This window comes from Limanda limanda, chromosome 14 (genome assembly GCF_963576545.1).
Source record: "Limanda limanda chromosome 14, fLimLim1.1, whole genome shotgun sequence".
NCBI classification, from domain to species: domain Eukaryota; kingdom Metazoa; phylum Chordata; class Actinopteri; order Pleuronectiformes; family Pleuronectidae; genus Limanda; species Limanda limanda.
In genome coordinates this window covers 16165950-16190671 of record NC_083649.1, presented here as the reverse complement: position 1 = coordinate 16190671, position 24722 = coordinate 16165950, and the positions used below count along the sequence as shown (strand labels likewise).

The window sequence follows — 24722 nt, the reverse complement described above, 5'->3', positions numbered from 1 at the left end:
CGTTCGAGCCTAAGACCAGGCCCAAGAGTCATCTTGTGAAGCCACATTTAAATTCACCAAATCTAGATTTTTATTTGAATCTGCACCAAATTGCTCACACTCAAAATATAACATTTTTTCCATCAAGATCCATAACTTTTCTTTCTGAGAAACCAACAAAAATGTTGAAAAACACCCTTTCTTTCAATGTCAAAGAAAGTGAAAAAAAAATTCCTGGATTCACCAGTGATCCGGATCTGGACCAAACCTTTACAGAATCTTCCTTGGGTCATACGCTGTCCCCTACATAATGTCATGAAAATTGGTAGTACTGTAATTCTTGCATAATCCTGCTAAATAACAAACGGACACAGAAACTCCTTGGCAGAAATAACCATGACGCAAAGTGAAAATGTGTTTTTAAAATGTTTTACAACTTTATTAAAATCAAAAACTGATATCTCTTTTAAAAAAGTATTCAAAACCTCAAGTCACTACTTTGTAGCAGAGTCTTTGGCAGCAAAGTGACTTCCATTTATCCTCTGCACCATGAAGGCCTCTATGATGGAGAGCTGCAGCGGTTTGTCTCGTCTCTGCAGAGGCTCTGTCACCGCTGGCTCCTCCGTCACCTCCCTGTCTGAATTCTCTCTTCAGCCACATGAGAAAACAACCAATGCTCCAAAACACAAGAACAACAAAGACATGACTGGCTGACAATCATCTTTTTTTAAAAATTAAATTCTTCTCATCGGAACAGCGTCTTTGGTTTTCTAAATACTTTGATGAAGCATTAATGTCAATGAGTGTCAAAGTTTCTTGGATTTCTGGAATAAGCAAATATTCCCACTACATTTATTGCTAAGTGCATGTCCTTTCCTTCTAGCTTAACAAACACTCAAGTGTACATGTCAATTTATACAAACACTTCAGCCTTCTCATATCAAACAACATCAACAAATAACAACAACAAGGGGTGGGACAGGGACCACTCTTACAGAAACTGCAAAATGTACAATAACACAAAATCCAAAGTGTGTGGTTAGAAAAGCTTAGAATTGAACATTTTGTTGACTTATGGGAATGTTAAGGGAAATGTCGTCATATCATTTGAACGTATACAAATATGAAAGGGGCTGCAGCAGAAACACCTTGTAGAAAAATATTTCCTTATTAAAACAAGAGAGGGCTTGACATCAGCATTTCAAAGTAAGAGTTGAAAGATCAACGCAATAAGGACATTAAAAAAGATGAAGAAAATTACAAAAATGCACTATTTATACTTAACAAAACAGTTTAAAAAACAATAATTACAAACAACAAAACAAACATATGACTTGTCTGAATTTCTTTAAATGTGAAATGGTGGGGTGAAAATCAATTTTGACATCGATATGTTATGTTGTATCATATGAGCCCTTCCTACAATCAAGCTCCGGACGAGAGCGCGTTTTTTTTTAAGGTTCACTGCACACACTACACACAGTCCCATGTTTGTTCTGAGAGACGGAGGTGCATGCGTGGGGTAATTGTGTGTGTTGCAAACTTCCGACGGGCATAAACACAGGGACACGCAGAGGTTACCGGGTCCTGCGGCGAAGGCATATGTTTGGCCTGCGCGTGGCCACGAAGCCGTACTTGCAGAAGCACTTGTACGAGCCGGCGGTGTTGACACAGCGAGCGTTCTTACAAGGACTAACATGTGCTCCTGGCTCCGCACACTCATCGATGTCTGAAAAAAAGATGAACACGAGCACTCATTAGGTTGTGTAAGACAGTAAATCAAATATTGCTCAATAGTGATAAATACAAGGTTGATACATAAACTAATTAATGTTAGCGGCAACTGTAAGGTCCTTGAAATGCAATAATCAATTCATATCACCCTGCGGTTTAAATTCTTCCCCATCCAGTGCAGTTGCAGTCTACATTCCTTTTTTCAGACTGAGTCACTGTGACCTTTGACCACTGAAATCTATTAATCTTTGGGTCCAAGGGACAAATGGTCAAAATGTGCAAAAATTCCCTAAAGGCAAACTGAAGATATCATGTTCAAGAGGCCAAAACATATTTTGTGACGCCACCTTGACCTTGAACCACCAAATCTTAATCAGTTAATTCTGTGGGTCCTAGAGAACATTTTAGCGAAATCTGAAAGGATTCTCTCGAGGCCTTCTCAAGATAACATCTTAACGAGACAAAAACATGTTTTGAAAGGTCTCAGTGACCTTGGCCTTTAACGGCCAAATTTGAATCAGTTAATCCTTTAGTTCAAATTTAATTTTGAAATTTTGAAGAAATTCCCTCGAGGCATTCCAGAGATGATGCGTTTACAAGACCAAAAACACACTGTCCATGACGTTTGACCTTTGATTCCCTCAAGTCATTTTTTAGATATTGTGCTCACAAGATTGGGACAGAAAGACGGCATAAAGACACGGGAGTATTTTTGTAGTTTAGTCTAGTGAAGTATGGTATTCATGAAAAAGTACAAACCTATACAGCGGGTGCGAGAGTGGTCATGCCTAAAGCCTGTGTTACATTCACACATGGTGCCCAAGTAGGAGCGGACACAGCTGCCATTTGCACAGCCACATTCATCTGAATCCTCCTCTGAGCTGTCGCCTGTTTTGGACACACAGGCAGGAGAAAAGAGAAAATGTGGGATATAAGCCATAAGCTAATTTAATATAGGGCTCATTTAATTCCATATATCTTAGAATTTCATTTTGTTGCGGTTCTACCTGGGTTGTAGTTGGCGAAAGCAGCGAGGAAATCCTGCTCCCCATCTGACTCAGTCTCCAGATGCATCTCGCACAAACGACTGAACATCTCTGAGCACAAGGAATGAACATTTTTAGATTTAAGGCAAAATGGAAAAGCTGAGGGTGGCAGTCGGGACAGCAGCTTGCTCACCCGAGTTTCTGGGTGGACATGTGTTGCACTCGGGCCCCCATCCGCGGCCGTAGTGGCAGCAGCACTCGGAGTAGGTCACCACCATGCCGTTTCTCGGCTCGCTGCAGATCAAGCCCTCGTCAACCTGCATGAAACACACGTCCTTGTGGGCTGCAGTGCGATCTGGGTTAAAAAAACAACATAGACATAAATGGAGTCAGATTTATGTGGTCAGATTTATCTAAAGTTCATTACAGGAAGCCACATTCAGGCTGTTTGAAGATTAATATCATGTAAAACAGTGGCTTACAAGCCAGTGGAGAAAGTGCACACAAAATATATAGTGGGTCAATTTATAACTTTACAGCTAAACGTAATTTCAGATGTTAACAGCATTTGAAGATGAAAAATCTATCAAAAATAAAACATCAATACACAGACACTATTTTAAGACTTTGTCCCTAACTGTTGCATGCTGAGGTTTTGAACATTGAAATGTTGTTTATCAAGCAGAAGTAGCAAAAACCACTAAGTACATAAAATTAACTTGTTCCCTTTATAATCTGTGTATGCGTGTTACATGTTGGTGTTAACAGAGGTCAGGAGCTTTTTCCAAATATGCAGCTGCAAAAGTGCAGAAATGAGTCCAAACAATAATACAAAATGTATCTGTGTAACTTGCAGTAGCTATATAACTTTATTTATTTTGCTGTGCCACACAAAACATTCCCTCCGTAAGTTATAGAAACATTAAAATATTTATATAAATAATGTATAAAGATGAAACTACTTATTTGCAGTTAAATTTTGAATCTACAGTTAATTTAAAGGAGCCGAGTTTAAAATGCGATCATCCTTAAAGGCTTATCAATGAAGCGTCCCTATACAGTGCTTATATGTAGAGTATACATGTTTATGTGTGATAATATATACAGGGTATACATCAACATGATATTTATTAGAGGGGACGAGCTGATCAGCTGAAATTCTTAGACCAATGAATTGCATTGGGACGACAATAAGTTGATGTAAATGCTCAAAGCCAGATCTCTTGTTAAATCTTTTAGACAGACCAAATCAGGGATTGTTAACAAAGGTCTTTTTTTCCTGTGACCAGTCATCCATGCACCGTGCTTACCAGTAAAACATGGGTGCAGTATTTAGTGCTGTTTGATTGACATTAAAGCTGATTCACGTGTTGCATTCACGATGAGGACATAAGGGACAATTACAGTTCCTTGTTTTCTATAATTGTGAAGATATTATATAATAATAATAAAAATAATATGAGTATTATAGTGTACAAAATACTTTTTTGTCTGCTGGTTAATGTGTGTTACGCTGTTACAGCCCTGCAGTGTTAAGTACAGATATAAAAGCAGTCATGATCATGACATGACACTACTGTGAATCTTTATCTTACATCAAAATTAACCCTAGAGAGTTCATTATTATGAGTTAATGAGCAGCTTTTAAATGCATTCTCTGTCTTTTCTCTACCAAAACAATTACATTTTACAATATACATTACACAGACAAAGGAAACATGCAAAACATTCAGAAAAATGGCTAAAATCACTTTTGCTCACACTGATCATACTCTGATATTGTTTAACCTGCAAAACCTTGTATATCATTAGTTTTGGTATCTTGTTTTGGTATTTAGCAATTAAGTGGGTGAGAGGGGAAATGGTGTAACACAATAGCACTACAGGCTGCATGGGGACACAAATTAAGAAGAATTACAAAGAGCAACATGAGTGGCAGATGTCGACGTAAGCCAAAACTCATTTTGATCAGTCAGGCTCAGGCTAACGCTAAATTTGTTTTTTAGTTCTGTTTTTTACCCACCGTCATAGACGCACTGTTTCAGCGCTGCACTGAAGGTGAGGGGCGGGTCGCAAAAACAGTGAAAGGAGCCGGGCGTGTTCTCACACCTCCCATTCTTACAGTACGAGGGGTCCTGGCACTCATTCACATCTGCAAAGGGCACCACAGACACTGGTTACAGTATGAACATCTGCTTGGAGCCAGCTCTGGTTGGCAGGTGGTGGAAACAATAACACAAGCATCAGTGCAGTTGAGTTCAAGTTCAATTCAATAGTTCTGAAATAAATTCTCCCACTGTGAAGTCTGCAATGGTCAGGTTTGGCTGTTGGATGCAGCATTTCTTACACTCATTGTATTGTCTTGTAATGTACAGTGTTATTGTGTCCATCACCTTTATTTAAAGTTGTCTAACTGTATAGGCCTCTATCATACATGTTGCATGCAGGTTATTTCCCTCCCGTATATAAACTGAACTCTTGGTCATGCACTGTACAGCTGGTCTGTAGTTAACATGCAACCACACTGTGCTCCATGCATAAAAAAGAGGGCTGCAGGGTAAAACAGGAAGCTTGGCTGCAGAAACACATCAACTGAGGAATCTGTATCTGTCAAGATGTTTGCAGGCAGTTTGCAGAGAAAATGAAGGACAATGCCAAGTAGGCAGGTGTGGGCTGAAACAGAGCAGATACTTGGATGAGGATTACTTCTGTACGGGGGAGTGAAAAATTCAATCGACTTGTGCAGTGTTTAATATTGCTGTTGTTGTTCTCAGTTTGGGTTTATTTAATATACTTGAAGTGGGAATAGTAGGGGGCATTCTTATAGTTAAGTTATCAAATATATAATTATTAAAAACTACACAGGCTGAGAAAAGGAGACTTAGAAATGCTCTTTGAATGCAGTGAAAATTTGCTGTTTTATATTTTGTTATTTCTTGAGCCACATATTCTTCCCTCTAAATGTTGTGCTTTTATACTCATACATGCCAAATTTCCTCTCAGATACTAATAGACTGTACAACCTGTATTGAGGATTTAGTTGATTTTGTGTTAATAAAAATCAAGTCAGTACGATCATATTCACTTTCATTCACCCCCTAAACTATAAATCCAGAGATTGTGTTTCTCAAATTAACACTTTAATGACCACAGCCTGTCCCAATGTGAGCTGCTTTTAAGCTCATCAGTGTCCGTCCACTTTTCCATATTCTAGTCATTCATCCATGCCTTGGTTGCCGTGGTAACGGAAGCATCCATACTTTCTACGCTCAAGAATCCAGGACTCATCTGAAGAAATGCTTAACTATGGCTCCAGCCTTTTATGAAACAACAACTAATGCCACCACATCTCCTTTGTTCCAAAGTGGCGTTCGGCCAACCACACCTCACCACCACATGGCTTCAGGGTGATACTGTACACCATTCCTACATATCAAGCCTTTCCAGGCGTCATCCATCATCCAGCAGGAGGAACCCAGCTGTGCTGCCGGCATCTCCACGCTCTGACCCTCATACAGCTTACAAGGGGAGAGAACGGCCCTATCAAAAAATATAGCTACAGAACTGAAGCCTGTTACTCAATGTATACGTTACATCTGGTTGCACTCAGCTCCATGTCCCACTCCGGTTGTAAATAAATCGTGTGAAGCGTTAGAAATATCCGTCACAAAACCGTTTATATATATAATTTGAAACAAGGTGAGTATTTTCAGATGGACTTAGATTTCTCAGAGGGCAATTAAATATTTTTGAACTGCACAAGCCATTCAGACAGCAATGACGGTAAATTACAAGAGCAACTAATCACTTATTGTTAGAATTAGATAACATATAGGACCTCATGAAGCCTGAGCTACTCTGTGGGTTTTTAAGACTTCCTGTTTATCAAAGCCAAAATAAAGATGAGGACTGAACTGCATTAAAAGAAACAACACATCACGTGGTGGTCTACAATCTGAATGGAAAACACATCTGAGGGAAGTAATACAAAAATCAACTAATAAAAAAAGGGGTGATGAAAATGCATGTGAACTGAAGAATGTAACTGAGAAAATGGATCTGAAATGAAAAATGTACAGATTAATCATTGAATAATTTGATTAATTTAAAGCTGATTTGTTGTGCTATGATGACAACAATAATACAATTGATCATTGTCCACACCTTGACATTTATCATTTACCTTTCGCTACACAAAATCACCTCAAGGGTAAAATTTAAAAAAAAAGAACTGGAAAAAATGGAAGTAAGGAAAATGCTTCCAAATTAATAATGGAGGAAAAAGCACACGCCCACTCAGCTCAACTCTCGCCCTTTCTTGGCATGAGTGTCAGTTTATGCCTGAGGACATTATTCACAAGTTTGTGGGCGCTGCTTTGATTCATAGTTCAGTCCGAATTTAAGAATTACATGTCGAACATGATAAATGTCAGTCAGGTGTTGTGAATGATGAGTTGAGAAACACAGCCCAGTTGATTATCAGAGCAATGTAGTTTTGAATAAAACATCAATTAGTTTATCAAATCAAATGACAATATATCATTAAATTTTTCAATTCCCAATTTTCATCACTTCCATTATTTTCATTTTTTTGCTACTTGTGCACCTGAGGCTACTTTCCTTAAATAATAAATAGCAATTTTATGTTGTGAAGGAGAAATGATTAAAAGGTGGAAAACATGGAAAACATGGTTATGTTGTCATCATATCAGAAACTGTTTTAATATCACTCGATCATTGACTTAATTTTCTTTTCACATCTGCTTTCAGTTCACATGCATGTTCATCACCTCTGTATTTATCAAATAATGTTTGTCACTTCCAACCCTAATGAAAATATGTTATGTCCAGTCACTTTATGTAACTTAGACCTTGATTTAAAAAGCATGTTCTGACCTGGTTTATTTATTGAAATATTTTATTTTTTACTTTGTGTGGTTTGTGTGGTTTTAGCTCAGGATGACTATTATAGATCCTCTAACATCAACATCCTGCCGCTGCGGTTCGTAAAAACATAACATGAGTTACATTTAAGGTGATAAAAGCCCCTTTCAGCCTCTTAAAATGCATGGGAAACATTTTACTTATTTAATATATAAACTCACATAATTTGTGAATTAGTTCTGATTACAAAAAATTCATAAGCTTCATGTTTAATTTTCCTGTTCAATATGATAAAAAGGGTCCTTCACTGTCTTTGGCTCTGAAATCAGTTTTGTTTGCCACAAATGCAAACAGCAAAAACTAAGATTTCTCTCTGATTTCTTTGCGTTTTCAAGGATAACCTGTCATTGCCCACCGCTGCCTTGTTGCTCTCTGTAACCCTGGCACTGCAGGGGGTCTGCACTCACCAGCCTGCTCCTCGGGGGTCACACAGCCGTTGCGGTCAGTGGCCAGGGTCCATGGCGGCGAGCAGATGCAGTAGTATGACCCCGGGGTGTCCACGCAATGGCCGTTCTTACAGTTGGCTGGGTCCCCACACTCATTCACATCTGTGCGAGCAAAGAGATGACCTCAGTGTTCGACATAATCCCTCCAGTACCTCTGCAAATATGGGAGAAGATGCCAGTGGACTCACCTGCTACTATTGCCATCACACACTTCCTCTTGTTGGAATCTGGAGTCCAGGGACGCTTACAGTTGCAGTAGAAGGAACCCTCGGTGTTGACGCAGTGGCCGTTAGTGCACTTAGACTCGTCGTGGCATTCGTTCACATCTGAGGAAGAACATGCAAAAGCAGAATCTGTAATGAGGCCTCGGCAACACTGCTCTGTGTTCTGCGTGAGGATCCATCGAAGTTTCATGTTTTTCTGTGTATCTGATCGCTCACCAATGCACTCCAGGAGGTTGCCGTCATAGTAGAAGCCCTGCTGACAGTAGCACTCGTAGCCCGGCAGCGTGTTCTCACAGCGGCCCTTCTTGCAGATTTCATCAGCAAACAAAGAGCACTCGTCGATGTCTGCAGGCGATAAAGGAATAATCTGTCCTCAGTACTTACAGGAAGTGTTGTCAGTGTGGCGATCTCACGAGTCACGACAACGGTAAACATTAGGAACTGACAACACACATTATTTAGACAAGGTTAAGTACAATTACAGTATTTAATTCAGGCCCGACTGCGATCATTTTAATGTTCAGAGCCCATCGATATATTGGTTGGCTGAAAATATGTAAGCCTTTTGCAGAAATGTCGTTATCTGCGTTTGTATCTGCCAGCATTTAAATAATGGAGGAAAGATGTACATTTGTATTTAAATTTCACATGATAATTTGTGGTTATTTTTAAATTCAAGTTAAACATATTTGGCTGAATGTGTGTTTGTTTCTTATTAACATGTACAGTTACTTATAATAGAGTTTATGGTTAAACTGTAAAATACTAAACCTCAATTACATTTCTTTGTCCCAAGGGTTAGTCTATGACATCATAGGAATCATTGCCAATTATTTTTTAATTATATTTGGCAGACAATATATCGATATCATAACTTTGTCAAAATATGTACCATGGAAGGCAGGCAGGCTGTACTGGAGTCCTTCCTCAAAGTAGAGACCCTGTCCGTTTGGACACAGGAAGTGGAACTCGGCTGGGAAAGAAGACCATAAGGATTTTAATAACCACTGCATGAGATATAGATACAGTGTATGGCTCAGGATGATCAATAATCTTCTGTGAGACTTGAATGCGAGTTTATTTGCATGTGTACACAGTAGAGTGTGAACGTACCAGAATGGGAGACAGGACAGGGGTAGATCTCACAGTGGTCTCCCCATCCCACTCCGATGGAGCAGCAGCACTCCTGCTTGCTGACGTTGGTTGCCAGGACGCTGTCGCAGAACACAGTGTCGTCGAGGTTCAGGTAACACTCCTTCTTCTCGTCCATCAACACATGAACGGCTGCGGGAGCGAACATGGTGAAACAGAACAGGAGGATTTAGCGTCTAAATCCAGCGACTAGTCTTTACCCTGAGTCTGCGTTCCAAGTTGGTCTTCATCTTAATTTGCGGCTCTAAAAAACTAAAATGGGTCATGAAGAATACAGGATTTAGTAATTTATGACTAATGATTATAATTGTTTGGCTTATAGGCTTCAGATGTGGTTTACATTTGAGCAGAAATTTTCTGGGTTTGGGACAAGCAGGGATCAGATGTTCAGGCCTGGTTTAGACTCCGGGATGAATGAGGGTCAACAGTAGAGCAGGAGGGAATCCGTGCAGGCTTACCCTCACAGCTGTGTTTGTCCTCTGAGAGGATATAACCGTTGTTGCAGGCGCACACATACGAGCCCGGTCTGTTCTCACATGAGCCGAAGGGCTGGCAGAGAAATCTGTCTGCACGACATTCGTCAATGTCTGAAAAGGAAATCACACAGGTGGATTCAAGACCTGGTTTCTACACAAACACCACGTGAGGTGCAGACAAATAGGTTTTCTTCTTTAGCAAAGTATGAAAACATTTTTAATATATAAATATTGGCCAATTTTTTGTCATTGCATGCACACTATGGCGTTTTTATCTTTATTCAAGAGCTTGGTCTTTCAGGTTTTGTAATGCTTTCAGTCAAAACCCTGCGCTCACACTCAAAAGCCTGCTGCTAGTGCTGGGTTTTTTTCTGCTTGTTCTCAAACTGCTCTTGCACTTTGTCTGTACGGATGTTCTGTGCTCCAGTTTCAGCTCTTCTCCTCATGCTCAGAATTATTTAGTACATGCGTGAAACATCTGCTCTTGGTTTTCGGGACAATTTAATATCTCAACACTACACCTGGCATTCTGTTGGTTGGGGAACTTTGACAGACTTGTTGCACAAAAAAATCCAAGAGCAGACGTTTCCCATGTGCACAGGAGTGGCTTGAGTGGAAAGCTAAGTCCAAACAGGGGCTATCTGAGTGCAAGTCCAGGGTTTTGAGTGAAAACATTACAAAATAAACAGGGAAATGAGTTCTGCTCTCAAACTCATATAGAGATTGGAAAAAAAACACAGTACACTACTTATTAGTTATAATCCCACAATAGAGATGTTTAGATTACAATGAATTAATAATTATTTACTTTAATTCATCACAGAACTTTGTAAAGAAAACAAAGACAAATGTATCTTTAACAAAAAGAGTTGAATGAGATGTTGAAAGGTTAAATACAAGAATACAAATTAAGATACTGCGAATAAAACGAACCTATCAACTCCTGCTTATGAGTTAGTTACTAGTTGGTGGCAGAAGGACATACAGTACATTGTTTTCTGGTAAAGGTCATGACCTTAAAGGATGTAAAAGACTGACCTCGGCACCGCCTGCCTCCGACCAGCTCGTAGCCTTTCTGGCACTCACAGTGATACGAGCCCATGCTGTTGATACAGTGGCCCCCCTGACAGTTTGATGGCCTCTCACACTCATTGATATCTGGGAAGGGAAGGAAATAAAAACAACTCTGTCGGAATGTGAAGCACATGTTGAGCAGTTCTGGCTGTTTTCTTTAACCTGTTACTCACTCTTTATGTTTATTATTTATCAACTGACAAAAAAAAAAAAAAACGTATTACTTTAGGGTGCTAAATAAATGCAAATTGGTTTGTGGAATAATTCCTGCCTTCACAGTGGCTGCCTTCCTGTGTGCGCTGGTATCCCGGGTAACACTGGCACTGGAAGGAGCCTTCAGTGTTGATGCAGTGGCCGTTGGCACACAGCCGCACGTCCTCACACTCGTCAATGTCTGATTGAGAGAAAGAACAGAAAAAAACGCAACTTCTTGGATGATTCAGGATTCATATTAGGGACCAAACAGCCGTAAGGTCACTCGAGTGCATTGAAAGGGTTAGATAAGAACTTCTCACCACTGCACCCTTTGCTGTCTGCTAATGGAAGGAAGCCCTCGTTGCACAGGCACCGGTAAGTACCAGGGAGGTTCTCACAGCGGCCGTTAGGACAGATGCCAGGCTTCTGACACTCATTGATGTCTGGTGAAGCATCAGGGAGGAAAGAGAGGAAAATAAATCACACATTTGTTGTTTTGATTAGCTTTATTTTTTATTACCTCCACCAAGGAATTTCTACCTCTGTCCATTTGTTTGTTAGTTGGTTTGTACAAAAAGCTACTGGACGGGTTACCATGAAACTCGATGGAGGGATGTGCTATGAGTCAGGGGATGAATCCAATAAAATTAAGGCGGAACTGATATCTATGAATGTGTGAAATCTGGTGCAGCTTGATTGAATTCAAGGGACTGATTATTAAAACACGCGGTAACACATGATATCTTACATTTATCTTACTAGGTAAACATCTTTACTTTTCCGTCTACAGTGTGTTGATCTGAGATGTTTTTCTGTAATAAATCTCAACACACTATTGGCAAAATGTAACATACCATATACCCTATATCGTACACAACTGCAAACTGTCTTTTTACTGAATCTGAATTTTTATCGTGATAATCACATGGGTTAACACTCACCATAGCAGGTGCCGGACCTGGCCTCGTGACCAGGCAAGCAAGGAACACACTCATAGGAGCCTGGTGTGTTCTCACACTGCTCACTGGGACAGGTGTTGGGATTCAAACACTCGTTTATATCTGAAATGAGGGAGAAAAGGTTGAACATACCCTTGTTTGGACTTACACAGACACACATGCAGGGCACAGGTTCAAGTGTATGATAGTTGCACACATAATAAGTGTTTTGTCAGTGGAAAGCCTGCCGCTAACATCAATGGTGTCATAATAATCAGCATCTTTGTACCTTCACAGGCTGGATGACGGTGAGACTTGCTCCTAAACCCGCTGTGACAGTCACATTTATAAGAACCAGGCAGGTTTGCACACTGGCCTCCGACACCACAGATGTCCTGCTTAGAGCACTCGTTCACATCTGCAAAACAGTAAGGATGAGGCCAATGCAGGTTTTGAGGTCTGATTTAAAAAAAAACATTGAATTAACTCAACTGAACGCACCTATGCACTTAAGTCTGCCGTGCTGCACCATGTGTTTATAGCCCTGACGACAGAGACATTTGTAGCTGCCCTCTATGTTGACGCAGAGGCCTCTGCCGTGGCCGCACGGCTCGGACTTGCATTCGTCATCATCTGGAAAACAGCAGAGAAGAGTGATGTAAATACCTATCATGGAAATTAAGTCAATTAAATCCAATAAAATGTGCAAATGTGCAGATATAAAATCATTATAAAAAAGTATTTAAATGAGAAAAGTGTCTTTTTAAAGATGTACTCAGTGTTGTATTTTAAAAAAGAGACCAATTTAAAGACAGGACGTTCTGACTTTTAGCCTCTAGCTTAGGTCAAACTCTCAAAATACTGAATCCTACAATTTCCAAAACAATGCAACTCGATAGCACCTTTCTTTAGACCCGTCCCCAAACTGGTTAAATACCCATACGTTCCAAGCTTCACAGCCCCAGGTAGTAATGGAGGCTTTCTGCTACAAACTTTTTGTCTCTGAGCCCAAGCCAAAATATTTTCTCAAACTTTGCAAAGTTCCCTTCAGAGCCACAGAAGACACACAACTGTTTTGGCAGCGTGAGTAGAACTTTTCTTGTTGAGTAACCTGACCTCTATGTGCTGCTTCACTGAAGCTAAATATTCATACAGTTGAATAGGAAACTAAAGCTACATTAAATGCTTTTAAATCTCACATAATCAATTCTAATTTCATTCTTGAGGCCAAAACTGATTGAAATTATTAAAAAACATGCATTTATGTTGAGGAACAATAATAAAGATATCCTCACTTATCATTTTAGAGTTTTGGCTTTTATTGATCAAGACACAAATATGTCTTTTAATTTATCGTCCTTGTCATTCAACTATGTTTGATTCATAAAAAAATATATATTATATACATAATATATGAAATAATATTTTTATGTTAGAAATTTCTAATTTAAGTTGCTATCCTTCCCGTTAATTATGTATCCATCAATGACACAACATGTTTTCTTGAAACAAAAAATAAAGCAAACAAATAAAATGTCAGATTGAGATTGACCGTTGTTTGCCAGCATGCATCAGAAATTATTCATCAGGATCCCATCCCTGCGACTCCTCTAACGAGCGCCTCTACCATCGTCTCTTACCCTCACAGATGTTCCTCTGCGGGTTCAGATGGTAACCAGGGTGACAGTGACAGATGTGGCCGTTCAGGCTGTTCTCACACTCGCCACGACCACAAATGTTCCTGCTTAGTCTACATTCATCTGTCTCTGCTTCAAGGAGGGAACACAGAGTGGACCAGCATCATATATATGCATATATATATTCACATGCATATATATATAGATCAATATATTGTCATCAAATATACACTGTATATAGACAAACAACATCCATGCAATACCTAGGCTCTGCTATTATGGCCATGTTCACACTATTCAAGATTTGGAAGGACCTCTGAGTTTTTCACATCAGAGCCAATGACACGTGTCAGTCAGACAAACAGAGAGAAGCTGCATTAGATTTCTTCAGCAGTACTTTCTAATAATCATAAATGAAAACACAAGTCAAGGGTTACAGACCAGAATCTGAAATGTGGAAAACACGGGAGCCCGACTGATATCGATTTTTAGGAGCCAATTATGATATCCGTATTAGAGCGTATAAAATATCTGATACAATAAATCGGACGATATGTACTTTAAAAGCTTTTTAATGTAATTGATGGTTGATATTGAAAGTTTAACCATAAACTTTATCATAAATAACTATGAATTAAAAGAAAACACAAATGCAACAAAACATCTAGAACTTGAACTAAGTAAACAAATAAATGCACATAAATTTTCTCTACTGTAAAATATAAATAAAGAGTTTCGGAGCATATGAGCAAACATAAAGGACGTTACCAAAATACTTATATAGGCTCATATTATCAGCAAACTGATAAATTGGTCGGGCTCGACTTTCCAGCACTCACAAATAGGGACAGTGTTATGATTCTGGTCGTAGTTTAGTGTCTTTTAGGAATTGTCTTTATCTTTTTATGGAAATGAAGTATGTGTCACATAACCTGCCGAAATAATGTGGTTATGGCAACACTTGCTTCCATAAAACCCAAAGCAGAGTGTGAACATGGCCTGGAGGTTGGTTCATGCTTCATGGTTGAATGCACACGACATCCAAACTGACCCAAAGCATCCGTTAACCCTGAGAGAAGCATGTGTCTGAGTAGATTAAAACTTCATGTTAAACTGAGCTCTTTCCAATTTCTGATATTAACTCTAGCAACATGGATCGCCTTAGTGTAAAACAACATGTGTGGCATCATAAAATAAATCTATTGCATAAATTAGCCTATCAGAGAAAGTCGACCGGTCTTTGCTTATCAGGGAATGTGGAGAGCTGGAATTCACAGTTCTGAGGCACATGAAGCATGAACCAGCACTAACAGGAGTAACTCACTACCAGGTTAAAACAGGACAGATATTTGAGTCAGTTTGAAGTTTGCTGGGAAACTCACGAAAGACTTTAGTCTGTGTTTCGAGGGGGTCATTGCCTGGGGTCATTCGGATGATAGTCGGAGGTGTGGGTTTAACAACTGTGGATCCGACAAAAGACAGATGAAGTGGACAGAGTTTAGGAAGGAATAGAAGACGTTGAACTTGAGTCCTGCTGTTTTTGTCATCACCCCACGGAGGATTGCTTATTGTTACTGTTAGCAGGAAGACAGAAATGTTTCCCTCACTGTGACAGATGAAGTATGGGAAGAAACAGTAGCAAACATTTGAGCTTCAACAACTTTGAACAACCTCCGCAAAGAGGTTTGTGCATGGGAAACCATCGGATCTTGATGGGCCAAGAAGGAGCCCATTACATTTACACCATAACAAATGGGTGGATCCAGGAATTTATTTTCACTTTCTTCAGCAATTTTGCAGGAAAATAATTCATGAATCCTGATGATCCTGTGTGTTATGAGTGTGTGTGAAATTTGGTGCAGATCCAAGTAGGAAGTAGGAATCCTTACCGGGAACACGAGGACTGCTGGTGGTGGTCGGAGCCTGCACGGTGGTCGTTGTCTCAGGTGGCCTCTCCTGATTGAAAGAGTGAATCAGATCTTACAACACCTAAAAATGAACCACCCATTATCATCGTATTAACAATGATAAAATAATGTCTTACCGGCCGCTTCGGCTCTGGAGGGAAAAGAGACATAGACACATCAAGAGAATTACTATTGTGTATTCGCATGAACAATACGTAAGAACGACAGGCTGAAAAATGTTTGAGAATTGAGAGAAATCCTGAGCTGGACATTTTTTTGACTCACCCTTTATTTCAGGCTTGCGGGGGAAGATGATGGGGGGGAAAGCCACACTCTCTCTGATGTTCTGGAGGGAGTAGCCTTTCCCAGCAGGGCAGATCTGACTGAAGGCCACTGAGCGCCACATGGAGAGAGGGAAGAGGGTTTCACAGTTAGTTCACGTATACCGCAAAACACATAATGACTCTTTGGATATTTGAAAAACACAGATTGTATATATGAACGTATAAAGACACTGCGCATTGAAAAAAAATACAAGCACTTTCTAAGTCTAATTAGAACTTATGACAAAAGAACATAACAATAGCGTATAAGGAGAAAATCCAGATTCTGGTTTATTGCTGCTTCCCAGTGTATGATGAGTGTTAATTAAGCATAAAAATATCATACATATCACAAAATGAGCTTAAAGAACTATAAAGCTGAAGTCATCGCTATATTTTATTTAATACATCTCAAACTAAACTGAATATATTCTGATGAAATTGGTATTCAATATTAAATGGGAGAAACTAATGTGACCAGATTCAGAAACCAGTTTCTCTTCTCTTTGTAAAGCGTCACTGCTTTTATTGTCTCTGTCTGATTCTAGTCTGTATCTAGTGTCTTTGTTTATGATTGTAAGAGAAATACTATACTATTCAAGTCATTGGAAATCCTTAGGGTCTCTAGCCGCTCCTGTTGGTCTCCATCCACTCACCTGTGCCCACCTGAGGACATCTTTCACAGTTGCGGCCCCAGGCTTTGCCCACCGTGCAGCAGCAGATCTCCTGGGTGAGGAAGGTCGGCACCGCGTGCTCGCAGCCTCTGGCCTCGGACGCCATCAGGAAGCACTGCGCCTGCTCCGCTGGGGACTCTGACAGAGGAGGGTTCCAACAGGGTTTGATTTTGGTGATTCATCTCGACCATCCAGTTTTTAAAATAACAGTTTAATGTCACCGGAGTGGGTGCTCTGTTAAAAAAGACCCAGAAGGCGCTCTCACTCACCAACGCATCGGTGCCTGTCCAGCACCAAACCAGCCTTACAGGAACATTTGAAGCTGCCCAGTGTGTTCAGACAGTCTCCATTCTGACACACGCCCTGCATGGAGCACTCGTTGATGTCTTCAAGTGCAAGAGGTGGGGTGTTAAAATCAAAATGTAATTTTGAATATACTGCCAAAGACTTTGTATAGTCAGTCATTTATCATATGGTTACTTTTATTACATTAAAACTCGATAAGTTAAACCGAGCTCTTAGGTCTAATTTGTCCTCCTTGTTATAAGCTACATCCCGCCTGGGTTACCTTGACAGTGAGTGCTGTTGAATCTTTTATAGCCTTGTGGACAGGTCGAGCCATACTCTTCCACAATTGTGTGTTTGACTGATGCATCTGAGGGAAGAGAAGACATGGTCAAATCCAGAGATATGACCAAAGCAAAAGTGCAAAGACGTGAGAGGAGCAGAAGACAACTATGAAAACCCTATCTTGGATATTTTGGTGGGAGGAAGTGGAGATGCGTCGTCCATCATTATACTCCGTCTATGTAACTCTCATCTAACTCTTTGCCAGCATGAGGATACGCCTATATTCCAAACTCGAAAATCTTTCAACACTTTACTTATTTTCTAATGACAGCTGTTTTTTATGAGGCCTATAATCAAGTATAGCTTGTTACAGAATAGGCAGCAAATGTCTTTCATGAGGTTTTGACTCACAACAATACAGGATTCCTCCCCTTCAGGAGCCTTAAACCTCCAACACAGAGGAATGTCCTATTTTCCACGAGGGAGTAGAAACATGTAAGGCCGTTTTATTAGAGAGCTGCGGGAAGATGGAGCTCACACAAACAGTTTGGAAACAGGCGATGAGACAACAGCTTACTTTTGTCATTTAGACGAATAGATGTGAATGTAACTCTCTCTGGGCAGGAAGCCAGTTATCTAAAGACTATCCAGACACACAGTATCAGGTACTTTTTTGTCAAAGGAGGTATTGTCTGAGTCAGAACTGAGAGGCGGAATAATAGCAGAGTGGAAAAAACGGGAGCAGCCAACTTTTCTCTTGAAACCCAATCTTCAGCAGTGTGATGACAGTCGTGCGCTGGGCAGGCCTATAGGAACATGCTTAAGTAGAGGGTGATTTTCCACATTCTGTTTTTCTGTCTCACTGTCTGTGTGTAATTCCCGTAATTTCTTCCGTTTTTTTTTTTTTTCCCTCCCCAGCGTTTGACACACTCCCTCACCCACTTCACCACTAACTTTCATCTGCACACTCAGGCACATTTTTAAAGAGGTATGAAGTGATTGTTTAATCGAAGGGGCCGTCGTTTCAAAAGGGGGATGATAGACATTTGCTGATGACTGTAAGAAAACAATAAGTTTGCATTTTTACACCTGAATATAAGCCAAGTTAACAAAGAGAGAAGTGCATCAACATAGCTGGGAAAAAAGGGATTGAGAGCAGCAGAGATTTCTTGAAGTGCACTCTCACTCACTTGGAAGTTTGGGGCACTGATAACAATATTTTTGTCCCCATGAATTCCCCACGCTGCCGCAGCAATCTTCCTGGTTGGTCAGAACAGGAAGTGGGGTGCTGTTGCACTAAAGAAAGACGAGATGGAGAAATATTAACGGTGGAAATACAGAGATGAATGAAGTTTGCACGTGACTAAACTCACAGCTTGTTTGGGCGTGGTCTCCTGGAAGCAGCGCCCCTTCGGTTTGTGTCTCTGGGGGAGCAGGCGGGGCCCTGTCTTGTGAGGAATCTTGACGTCTGATTGGTCGAGAGGTTGAATGATCACAGACGTGTCCGGCGTGTGGTGAACACGCACGTTTATCTGCACTGGAAATAGAGAAATGGTAGAAATCAGAGGGATGAAACACGTCACAAAACGGATTTTCACTTTCACTCAAACCAACCAGGGATAGAGGATAAGTACCTTCAGATGAGTGGTGCCCTACTTGTGAAAAAGGCAGGGTGAAAACCGAGTGCGTTTGCGTCAACTGGGTCCGCCCTATGCCTGACTGCTCCACCAGTTTGAGGCCGTCTGGCTTCAGAGATACGGGGTAGACGGGCTGCTTGTTGCCTCGCGCTGCCTGAGCTTGCTGCGTCTGCTGGAGTGGAAACTGGCAGAGCCGACCGGTGAAGCCTGGCGGGCAGAGGCAGTGTTTCCTCGAGCTGCAGACTCCTCCGTTCATACACGTCAGGGGACACACAACTATGGAGCAAAAGAGAGAAGGAGAGATGTCAAACCAAGATGTGCAGAGACTCCCACCGGTCGACGGTTCATCGCTATGAATCACATCAGATGAGAGGGAAAAAACACAAGCACATAATAACAGAGGGAAACAGCTGATTTAAGGTCTTTACTTCAGGGGGGGTTGATATGTTCACATGAGCGGACTCATGATTTAGCTTTATATAACAGAAATATGGCAGACAGACAGCAAAGTTGCATGAGCAGTGCCACATAAAATTTTTGCAAAAGTCACACCAGCATGACGGACCAGCGGCCGGCAGCCGAGTCTGAGCAGGAACACAGGTGAAGTCCCTGATCTGTTTGACAGTCCCACATGTGGGAAAGATCTCGAAAATCTATGGGAAAGCCACTGGCTGGAGACAAGTTCGCGGCATATACTGTATTCATTGCAGTTTTATTAGGTCTCCCATTGTGTTTATTTTAAGTCCAGTTGGTTTGGAAATGTGCACAATAGAACAATTATAGGAAAGAAGGAGAAAGAAAGAGAAAGAGAGCAGTTGTGTGGAAAAGTAAGCTGTGCATCCAAGGGTCGGAGAGAGAATTGAGCCGCAACGGGACTACTGGACAGCTAAGCTAAAGTAACTTAGCCAAGAAAAACCCACCAATATCCTTGAGTTACAGCATTCGAGCCAAGAATATGTTTTTGATCGTATTTTCATGCTAGTTCAAACATTTACAGTATGAGCATATTTTTCCTCAAAAACCTTAATTGATCAAGCAGCCAATCTCCTGAAATGCAAGTTATTATGTTGGTAAATATAATAACTAAACAGAGGCTGACATTTGTATTGTTGTTAATCAGTGCTGTAAGTGTTCCTCCTCCTACTCTGTACCATGACTGGGCTAAACGGCACATGGGTTCTCCAACTACCTGTTAAGTGTCAGGTGTTATAGCCTTTCCTCATGTTCGTCAACTCAGCATCATCACAATCCAATAAAATCCAGTGCTACAACTCAAAACACAACTTTTGCAAATGGAATAGCAAAACACAGGCTAGTTTAAAAGAGAAAGCCCTGACTCAGTCATTAAGTAAACACAAGAATGCTCTGTGCAATTTAATATGACATATAAGTGCCCATTCAAAACCTAACTGTTTGTTGGGCCTGTGGTGATGCTGGTTGCAGCTTTTCTCGATGAAACTGTGAAAGTGACCTCCAGTAAAGAGCCGTTGCAACCTGCTGCTGTACCCTGAAGCTGCACCACGGCTGCTGCACAAAGACCTGTTCACCTGTCTATTCAAAGTAATATTGAGTGTATCGCATGTCCAAATCGCAAAATATGAAAAAAACAAATGCCAAGTGTGAAGCCGATACGATGAACAGAGATACGCGACCGATTTCTGGAAATATTAGCTATGTTGATGGAAATTAAGAGTCACATATTTTCGGTTACACTTGAGATCCTTTGAGCACTTTTCAGACCAACACGGACTCGTCGCAAAAGTAAAATCCAAAGTTTGGATATAAGAAGTATCCAAAGGTAGCGTAGGAACAGAGAGGAGAGGAGAGCAGGCCTCTCTCTCCTGCTGAGCCAAGTGTGCACACATGGAAGTAATTAGGAGCGCACTGCCAGGGAGTCTGGGCCGTGGCGTAATTAGGGGACTAGATCACTTTAAACACAGCATGGACATCCTCACACAGTGAAAGTCGGGGCAGAAAAAGTCAAGGACATCAATGGAACAGCCAACTCAGAATTTCAAATCGGAGGTGAAGCTGAGCTCCACCATCCACCGCCATGTGACGCTGGTCTTTAACCACAAGGAAATAAGTGCAGGCAGCAGCGCGCGGAAGAGCGGCCCACCAGAGAAAAGACCACTCAACTTTGTCCGACTTTCTTCTGAAATACACTGAGAGAGCTTTTCGTGGCTCCAATTTCTTCCAAGCACTGGATTTAGAAATGAGAGGAAACGGGGAGAAGGACGCGGGGGTTGAAAATTGGAATGGCAGACGCGGGGAGACAGGAAAAGAACCTCTTTCCAAATGTGATTACACAATCTCAAACCCACAGAGAGCGGAGAGATGATGCAGGGAAAGTCTGGGCTGAGGCCTCGTCTGGGAGGGAAGGTGTCTGATTCAGAGCGGGTACTCTGACGTAGCACGGTCAAGGTCAACGCCACAATAATGAAACTCCGACCGATCGAGGAGTCGTGTTACACTTTCTGGGTTATGTTTCTTTGGGGGGGGAAACCGTTTGATGTGAAAATGAGCCCCATGTGATGCCATGCAACAGACAGTGCCAAGTACAATACACAAGCTTTCAACAGATCTCCTTCTACAGTCGTGACAGGGTTATTCCTGTGTCAAGGAAGGTCCATAAAGATGTTTGGCTCATGAGCTGCCCAGGTGTTGTCTAGACCAAAATGATTTACATGAATTATTCAAACCCAGCCCAGAAAGCAGTGATTTCTGCTGAAACTAAATCATATATTCAAAGGCTGGAGAATAAAAGAAAAGATGAGAGGGGGAAAAGAGGAGTAGAAATACTACCCTCTTTTACCCCCCATTTAAAATGTATATTACTTTATGGGAGGTGACATGAGGTCATTACTGGGACACACTGACTTTCATATTCACATTAAAAGGGCACCAGTCAAAACAACAGCAAATCAAACTTTATTCGTATTGCACCTTGTAGAGGCCGGCCTGATATGAGGGAAAGTTTTGTGCTAATTTTATGTTGGAACGTTTACTTTTGTGCAGTTGTCAGATTTCAGTTATGTAACATGATTTATACAACCATCGATTTTATAAAAATGGAATTAGAGCCACAGTGGTTTGGATGGATGGATGGATGGATCTTCTTATAAAGAAAAATGCTATAATAACTAGAACGGCTTTTGGTACAGTGCAACTCCACCAAGGCCCAACAGTCCTTGAATACAACTAACTTTCACATACTCATTTTAGTTCCATCAAAATACTCTAATTATTCCCTGGGAAAACTATGAAAATGTTTTCATTTTCCCCTAAATTTATGAATGCATAATTCCACCAAGTTTTGTGGGAATCCATTAAGAAGTTTTTGCATAATCTTGCTTAAAACTTAACCAACCAACCAACAAATTGAGAGAGTAGCCTGTCCCCAATCAGCCCTACCACCTGGCCCAACCCCATTGCTTTGCACGTGGCCGTGAAGGGGTAGTGTTGTCCAATTTCTCTATGTGATTAAGGGGTAGTGGTCATCTATCCCTTCAACTATTGTGTATTCAGGTGTGTATACCCCCGTAAAAACAAAAAACATTACAGGAAATACCTGAATGCTTTACGAACTGCGACTGCAAATTGCTCGTAGTATAAAATATAGCAAAATAACCATGAATATGTTTTGAACATCCAGCGGAACATCTTATTTTGATCCAGTAGAAAATGAAAATAGAATTGAATCGCTGCGACAAGCTTTCCAGGAAAAATCACGATTTGCGCTGTCAAAACAAGCATGTACCAGTCTGAGAGAGAGTAACGAGTAACATTCGTTATTAAATGGCTTCTTCCCTGACGCATATCGCATCCTTCCACTAAGTATCATGGTAACCAGTTCAGCAGTTTTTGCGTAATCCTTAGATGTACTTAATAAAGGATAAAACATTGTAACTGCACTGATGGTAATATACCTGCAGAAAGGTTACCAGGTTCACCCCAGCCCCCACACACGCATCAAACTCACTCAAAAGTAGTATCACTGCACTTCACGCCCACAATATCTTGTTTACCGGAGTCTGTCTAAATTAGTTGTCTCCTTTCTGTTCGAGCTCCAGGAATACTGATTCATTTGCATGTTGTAATAACACACGACGATGCCTCTGCTCCAGATGTGCCTCATACGCTCAAGCTCAAGCTATACTGGCAATGTATGGGCTAATGCTTTCTGCAGATCTTGTGTGAGAATGGGCGCGTTTGTATGTGTGTGTGAGTGTCTGTGTGTGTGTGTGTGTGTGTGTGTGTGTGTCAGAGTTATTAACTGGAGGCTATGGTGTCTCCTGGAGAGCTGCTGTGGTTATGTGACTGCACCACATTATATACTGAAAGGAGAACAAAGCTTTAAAGCTGAGATCATAACAAGGATTTGACTTTTCCAGTGGATTTTCCCTTTATATCATCACCTCGGAGTTCATCAGCAGAATTTATGATCCCAGATCACTCACTGACTCTCATCCTCGTCGCCAGTGGGCTCAGCGTCTCCGAGGCAGCCCGTCCTCGGCTGCGTGCACCACACCTTTGTCGTGGTGGATCTAACACATTCCAGAGACGAGTGGTGGTGTGTCATTAAAAATCAAATGCACCTAAGAGTTAATGTGGCGGTCTGAATGATTGTGAGGCATGAACAGGAAGGCCTGGCTGAATGGTGGAGGGAGGAGCAGTGTCATGAGCCTCATTTTCCACACGGCCTTGTCAAAGAAAACAGAGGAAGTCAGGAACTCATTCAACAACCACTCGTCTTGCATTTGTTGCATTTCATCTTCACAAATTCAATAAGTTTAGCGTAGAAAAACAATTTGAATGAGGACACATTGTTTTGCCATTAAATATATCCCCACATTTTCTCCAAACGGCTTCAGTTATGCTACAAGAACATTCAGAGTTTACTTTATCTTTCGCTGTCAGGCCTTAAAAAAAAACCTAATTTAATATAGGACGTCAGCTCGCAGGTATGTGCCAAGACAGTTGGGAAGCATATAATTTTCCCATGCAGCGCTCACTCCAGCTGAAGGAGGGAACGGAGCTGAATGAAGAGACAGAAAGAAAAGGGGGAAAAAAGGACTTTGTCTTCAAGCTCCTCTCGTTCAGAGTATACCTCATGTGACATATGAGTAAGCGCTACTACTTAATAATGTCATGATTCACCACAAGAGGAGGAAGACAGATCTCCTCACGGCATTGAGCTGATAGAGCGAAGATATTATATTATTTCTCTGGGAAAGTCAGGGAATAAAAAGCAAGAAAGAGTCAGAGAATAGAAAGTATGACGTCGCAGTGAGATTGTTGTGATTCCCAGACACTCTTTATTTTCAGGAAAAACAAGCTGCACATTCCCCAACTGTTTAAAAAGCTCGACTCATGTGACCGACAGGATATAGTTTAAAATTGTATGTGGCTAAGAATACTGATTATTATATTTTTACCTTAGTAAATTAGTCTTTAGACTTGTTTTTGGAGGGTGATGAGAAAAATGTCTTTTTACAGAAACAAAGAAACAACAAATGTAGGAAAGGAAGAAAGAAATAAACAAGAAAGATAGAAAGAACTACTAGAAAAAACGAATGAACAATAGGACCAAAGAAAGAAACAAACAACGAATGAACGGAAAAGGGATAAAGAAAGAGAAAACGAATGACTGATATGACTAAAAAAAGAAAGCAGGAAAGAAAGAAAGGAAAGGTTGCCCTCAGAGTGCCCTGTTACCACCCACCCACTCACTCCTGTCTGTCTGGAGATGACGCATCATCAGCCCCTCCCCTCCACAGCGTCCTCCCCACCGCTGGCCGCACCCTCCCAGCGCTAAAACAACAA

The 24722-nt window shown here is 41.0% G+C and overlaps 1 protein-coding gene across 1 annotated transcript in view; it reads right to left on the bottom strand.

Annotated features, from left to right (window-relative positions):
- Positions 1-446: 446 nt before the first annotated feature.
- ltbp3 (latent transforming growth factor beta binding protein 3) overlaps positions 447-24722 on the bottom strand; it is a 34979-nt gene continuing 10703 nt past the window's right edge. The window contains exons 2-29 of the mRNA XM_061086226.1: positions 18894-19172; positions 18633-18796; positions 18450-18555; positions 17258-17344; positions 16959-17075; positions 16672-16827; positions 15978-16085; positions 15830-15843; positions 15675-15741; positions 15168-15245; positions 13789-13917; positions 12650-12781; positions 12438-12566; positions 12152-12271; positions 11531-11653; positions 11287-11409; positions 10980-11099; positions 9924-10052; positions 9427-9597; positions 9206-9286; positions 8530-8658; positions 8278-8415; positions 8051-8191; positions 4723-4851; positions 2893-3054; positions 2721-2810; positions 2473-2601; positions 447-1708 (exon numbers count right to left, since the gene is read on the bottom strand). Coding sequence (XP_060942209.1) covers positions 1557-1708; positions 2473-2601; positions 2721-2810; positions 2893-3054; positions 4723-4851; positions 8051-8191; positions 8278-8415; positions 8530-8658; positions 9206-9286; positions 9427-9597; positions 9924-10052; positions 10980-11099; positions 11287-11409; positions 11531-11653; positions 12152-12271; positions 12438-12566; positions 12650-12781; positions 13789-13917; positions 15168-15245; positions 15675-15741; positions 15830-15843; positions 15978-16085; positions 16672-16827; positions 16959-17075; positions 17258-17344; positions 18450-18555; positions 18633-18796; positions 18894-19172 — 3503 coding nt within the window. The 3' untranslated portion in view covers positions 447-1556. The remainder of the gene's footprint in view (positions 1709-2472; positions 2602-2720; positions 2811-2892; positions 3055-4722; positions 4852-8050; positions 8192-8277; positions 8416-8529; positions 8659-9205; positions 9287-9426; positions 9598-9923; positions 10053-10979; positions 11100-11286; positions 11410-11530; positions 11654-12151; positions 12272-12437; positions 12567-12649; positions 12782-13788; positions 13918-15167; positions 15246-15674; positions 15742-15829; positions 15844-15977; positions 16086-16671; positions 16828-16958; positions 17076-17257; positions 17345-18449; positions 18556-18632; positions 18797-18893; positions 19173-24722) is intronic.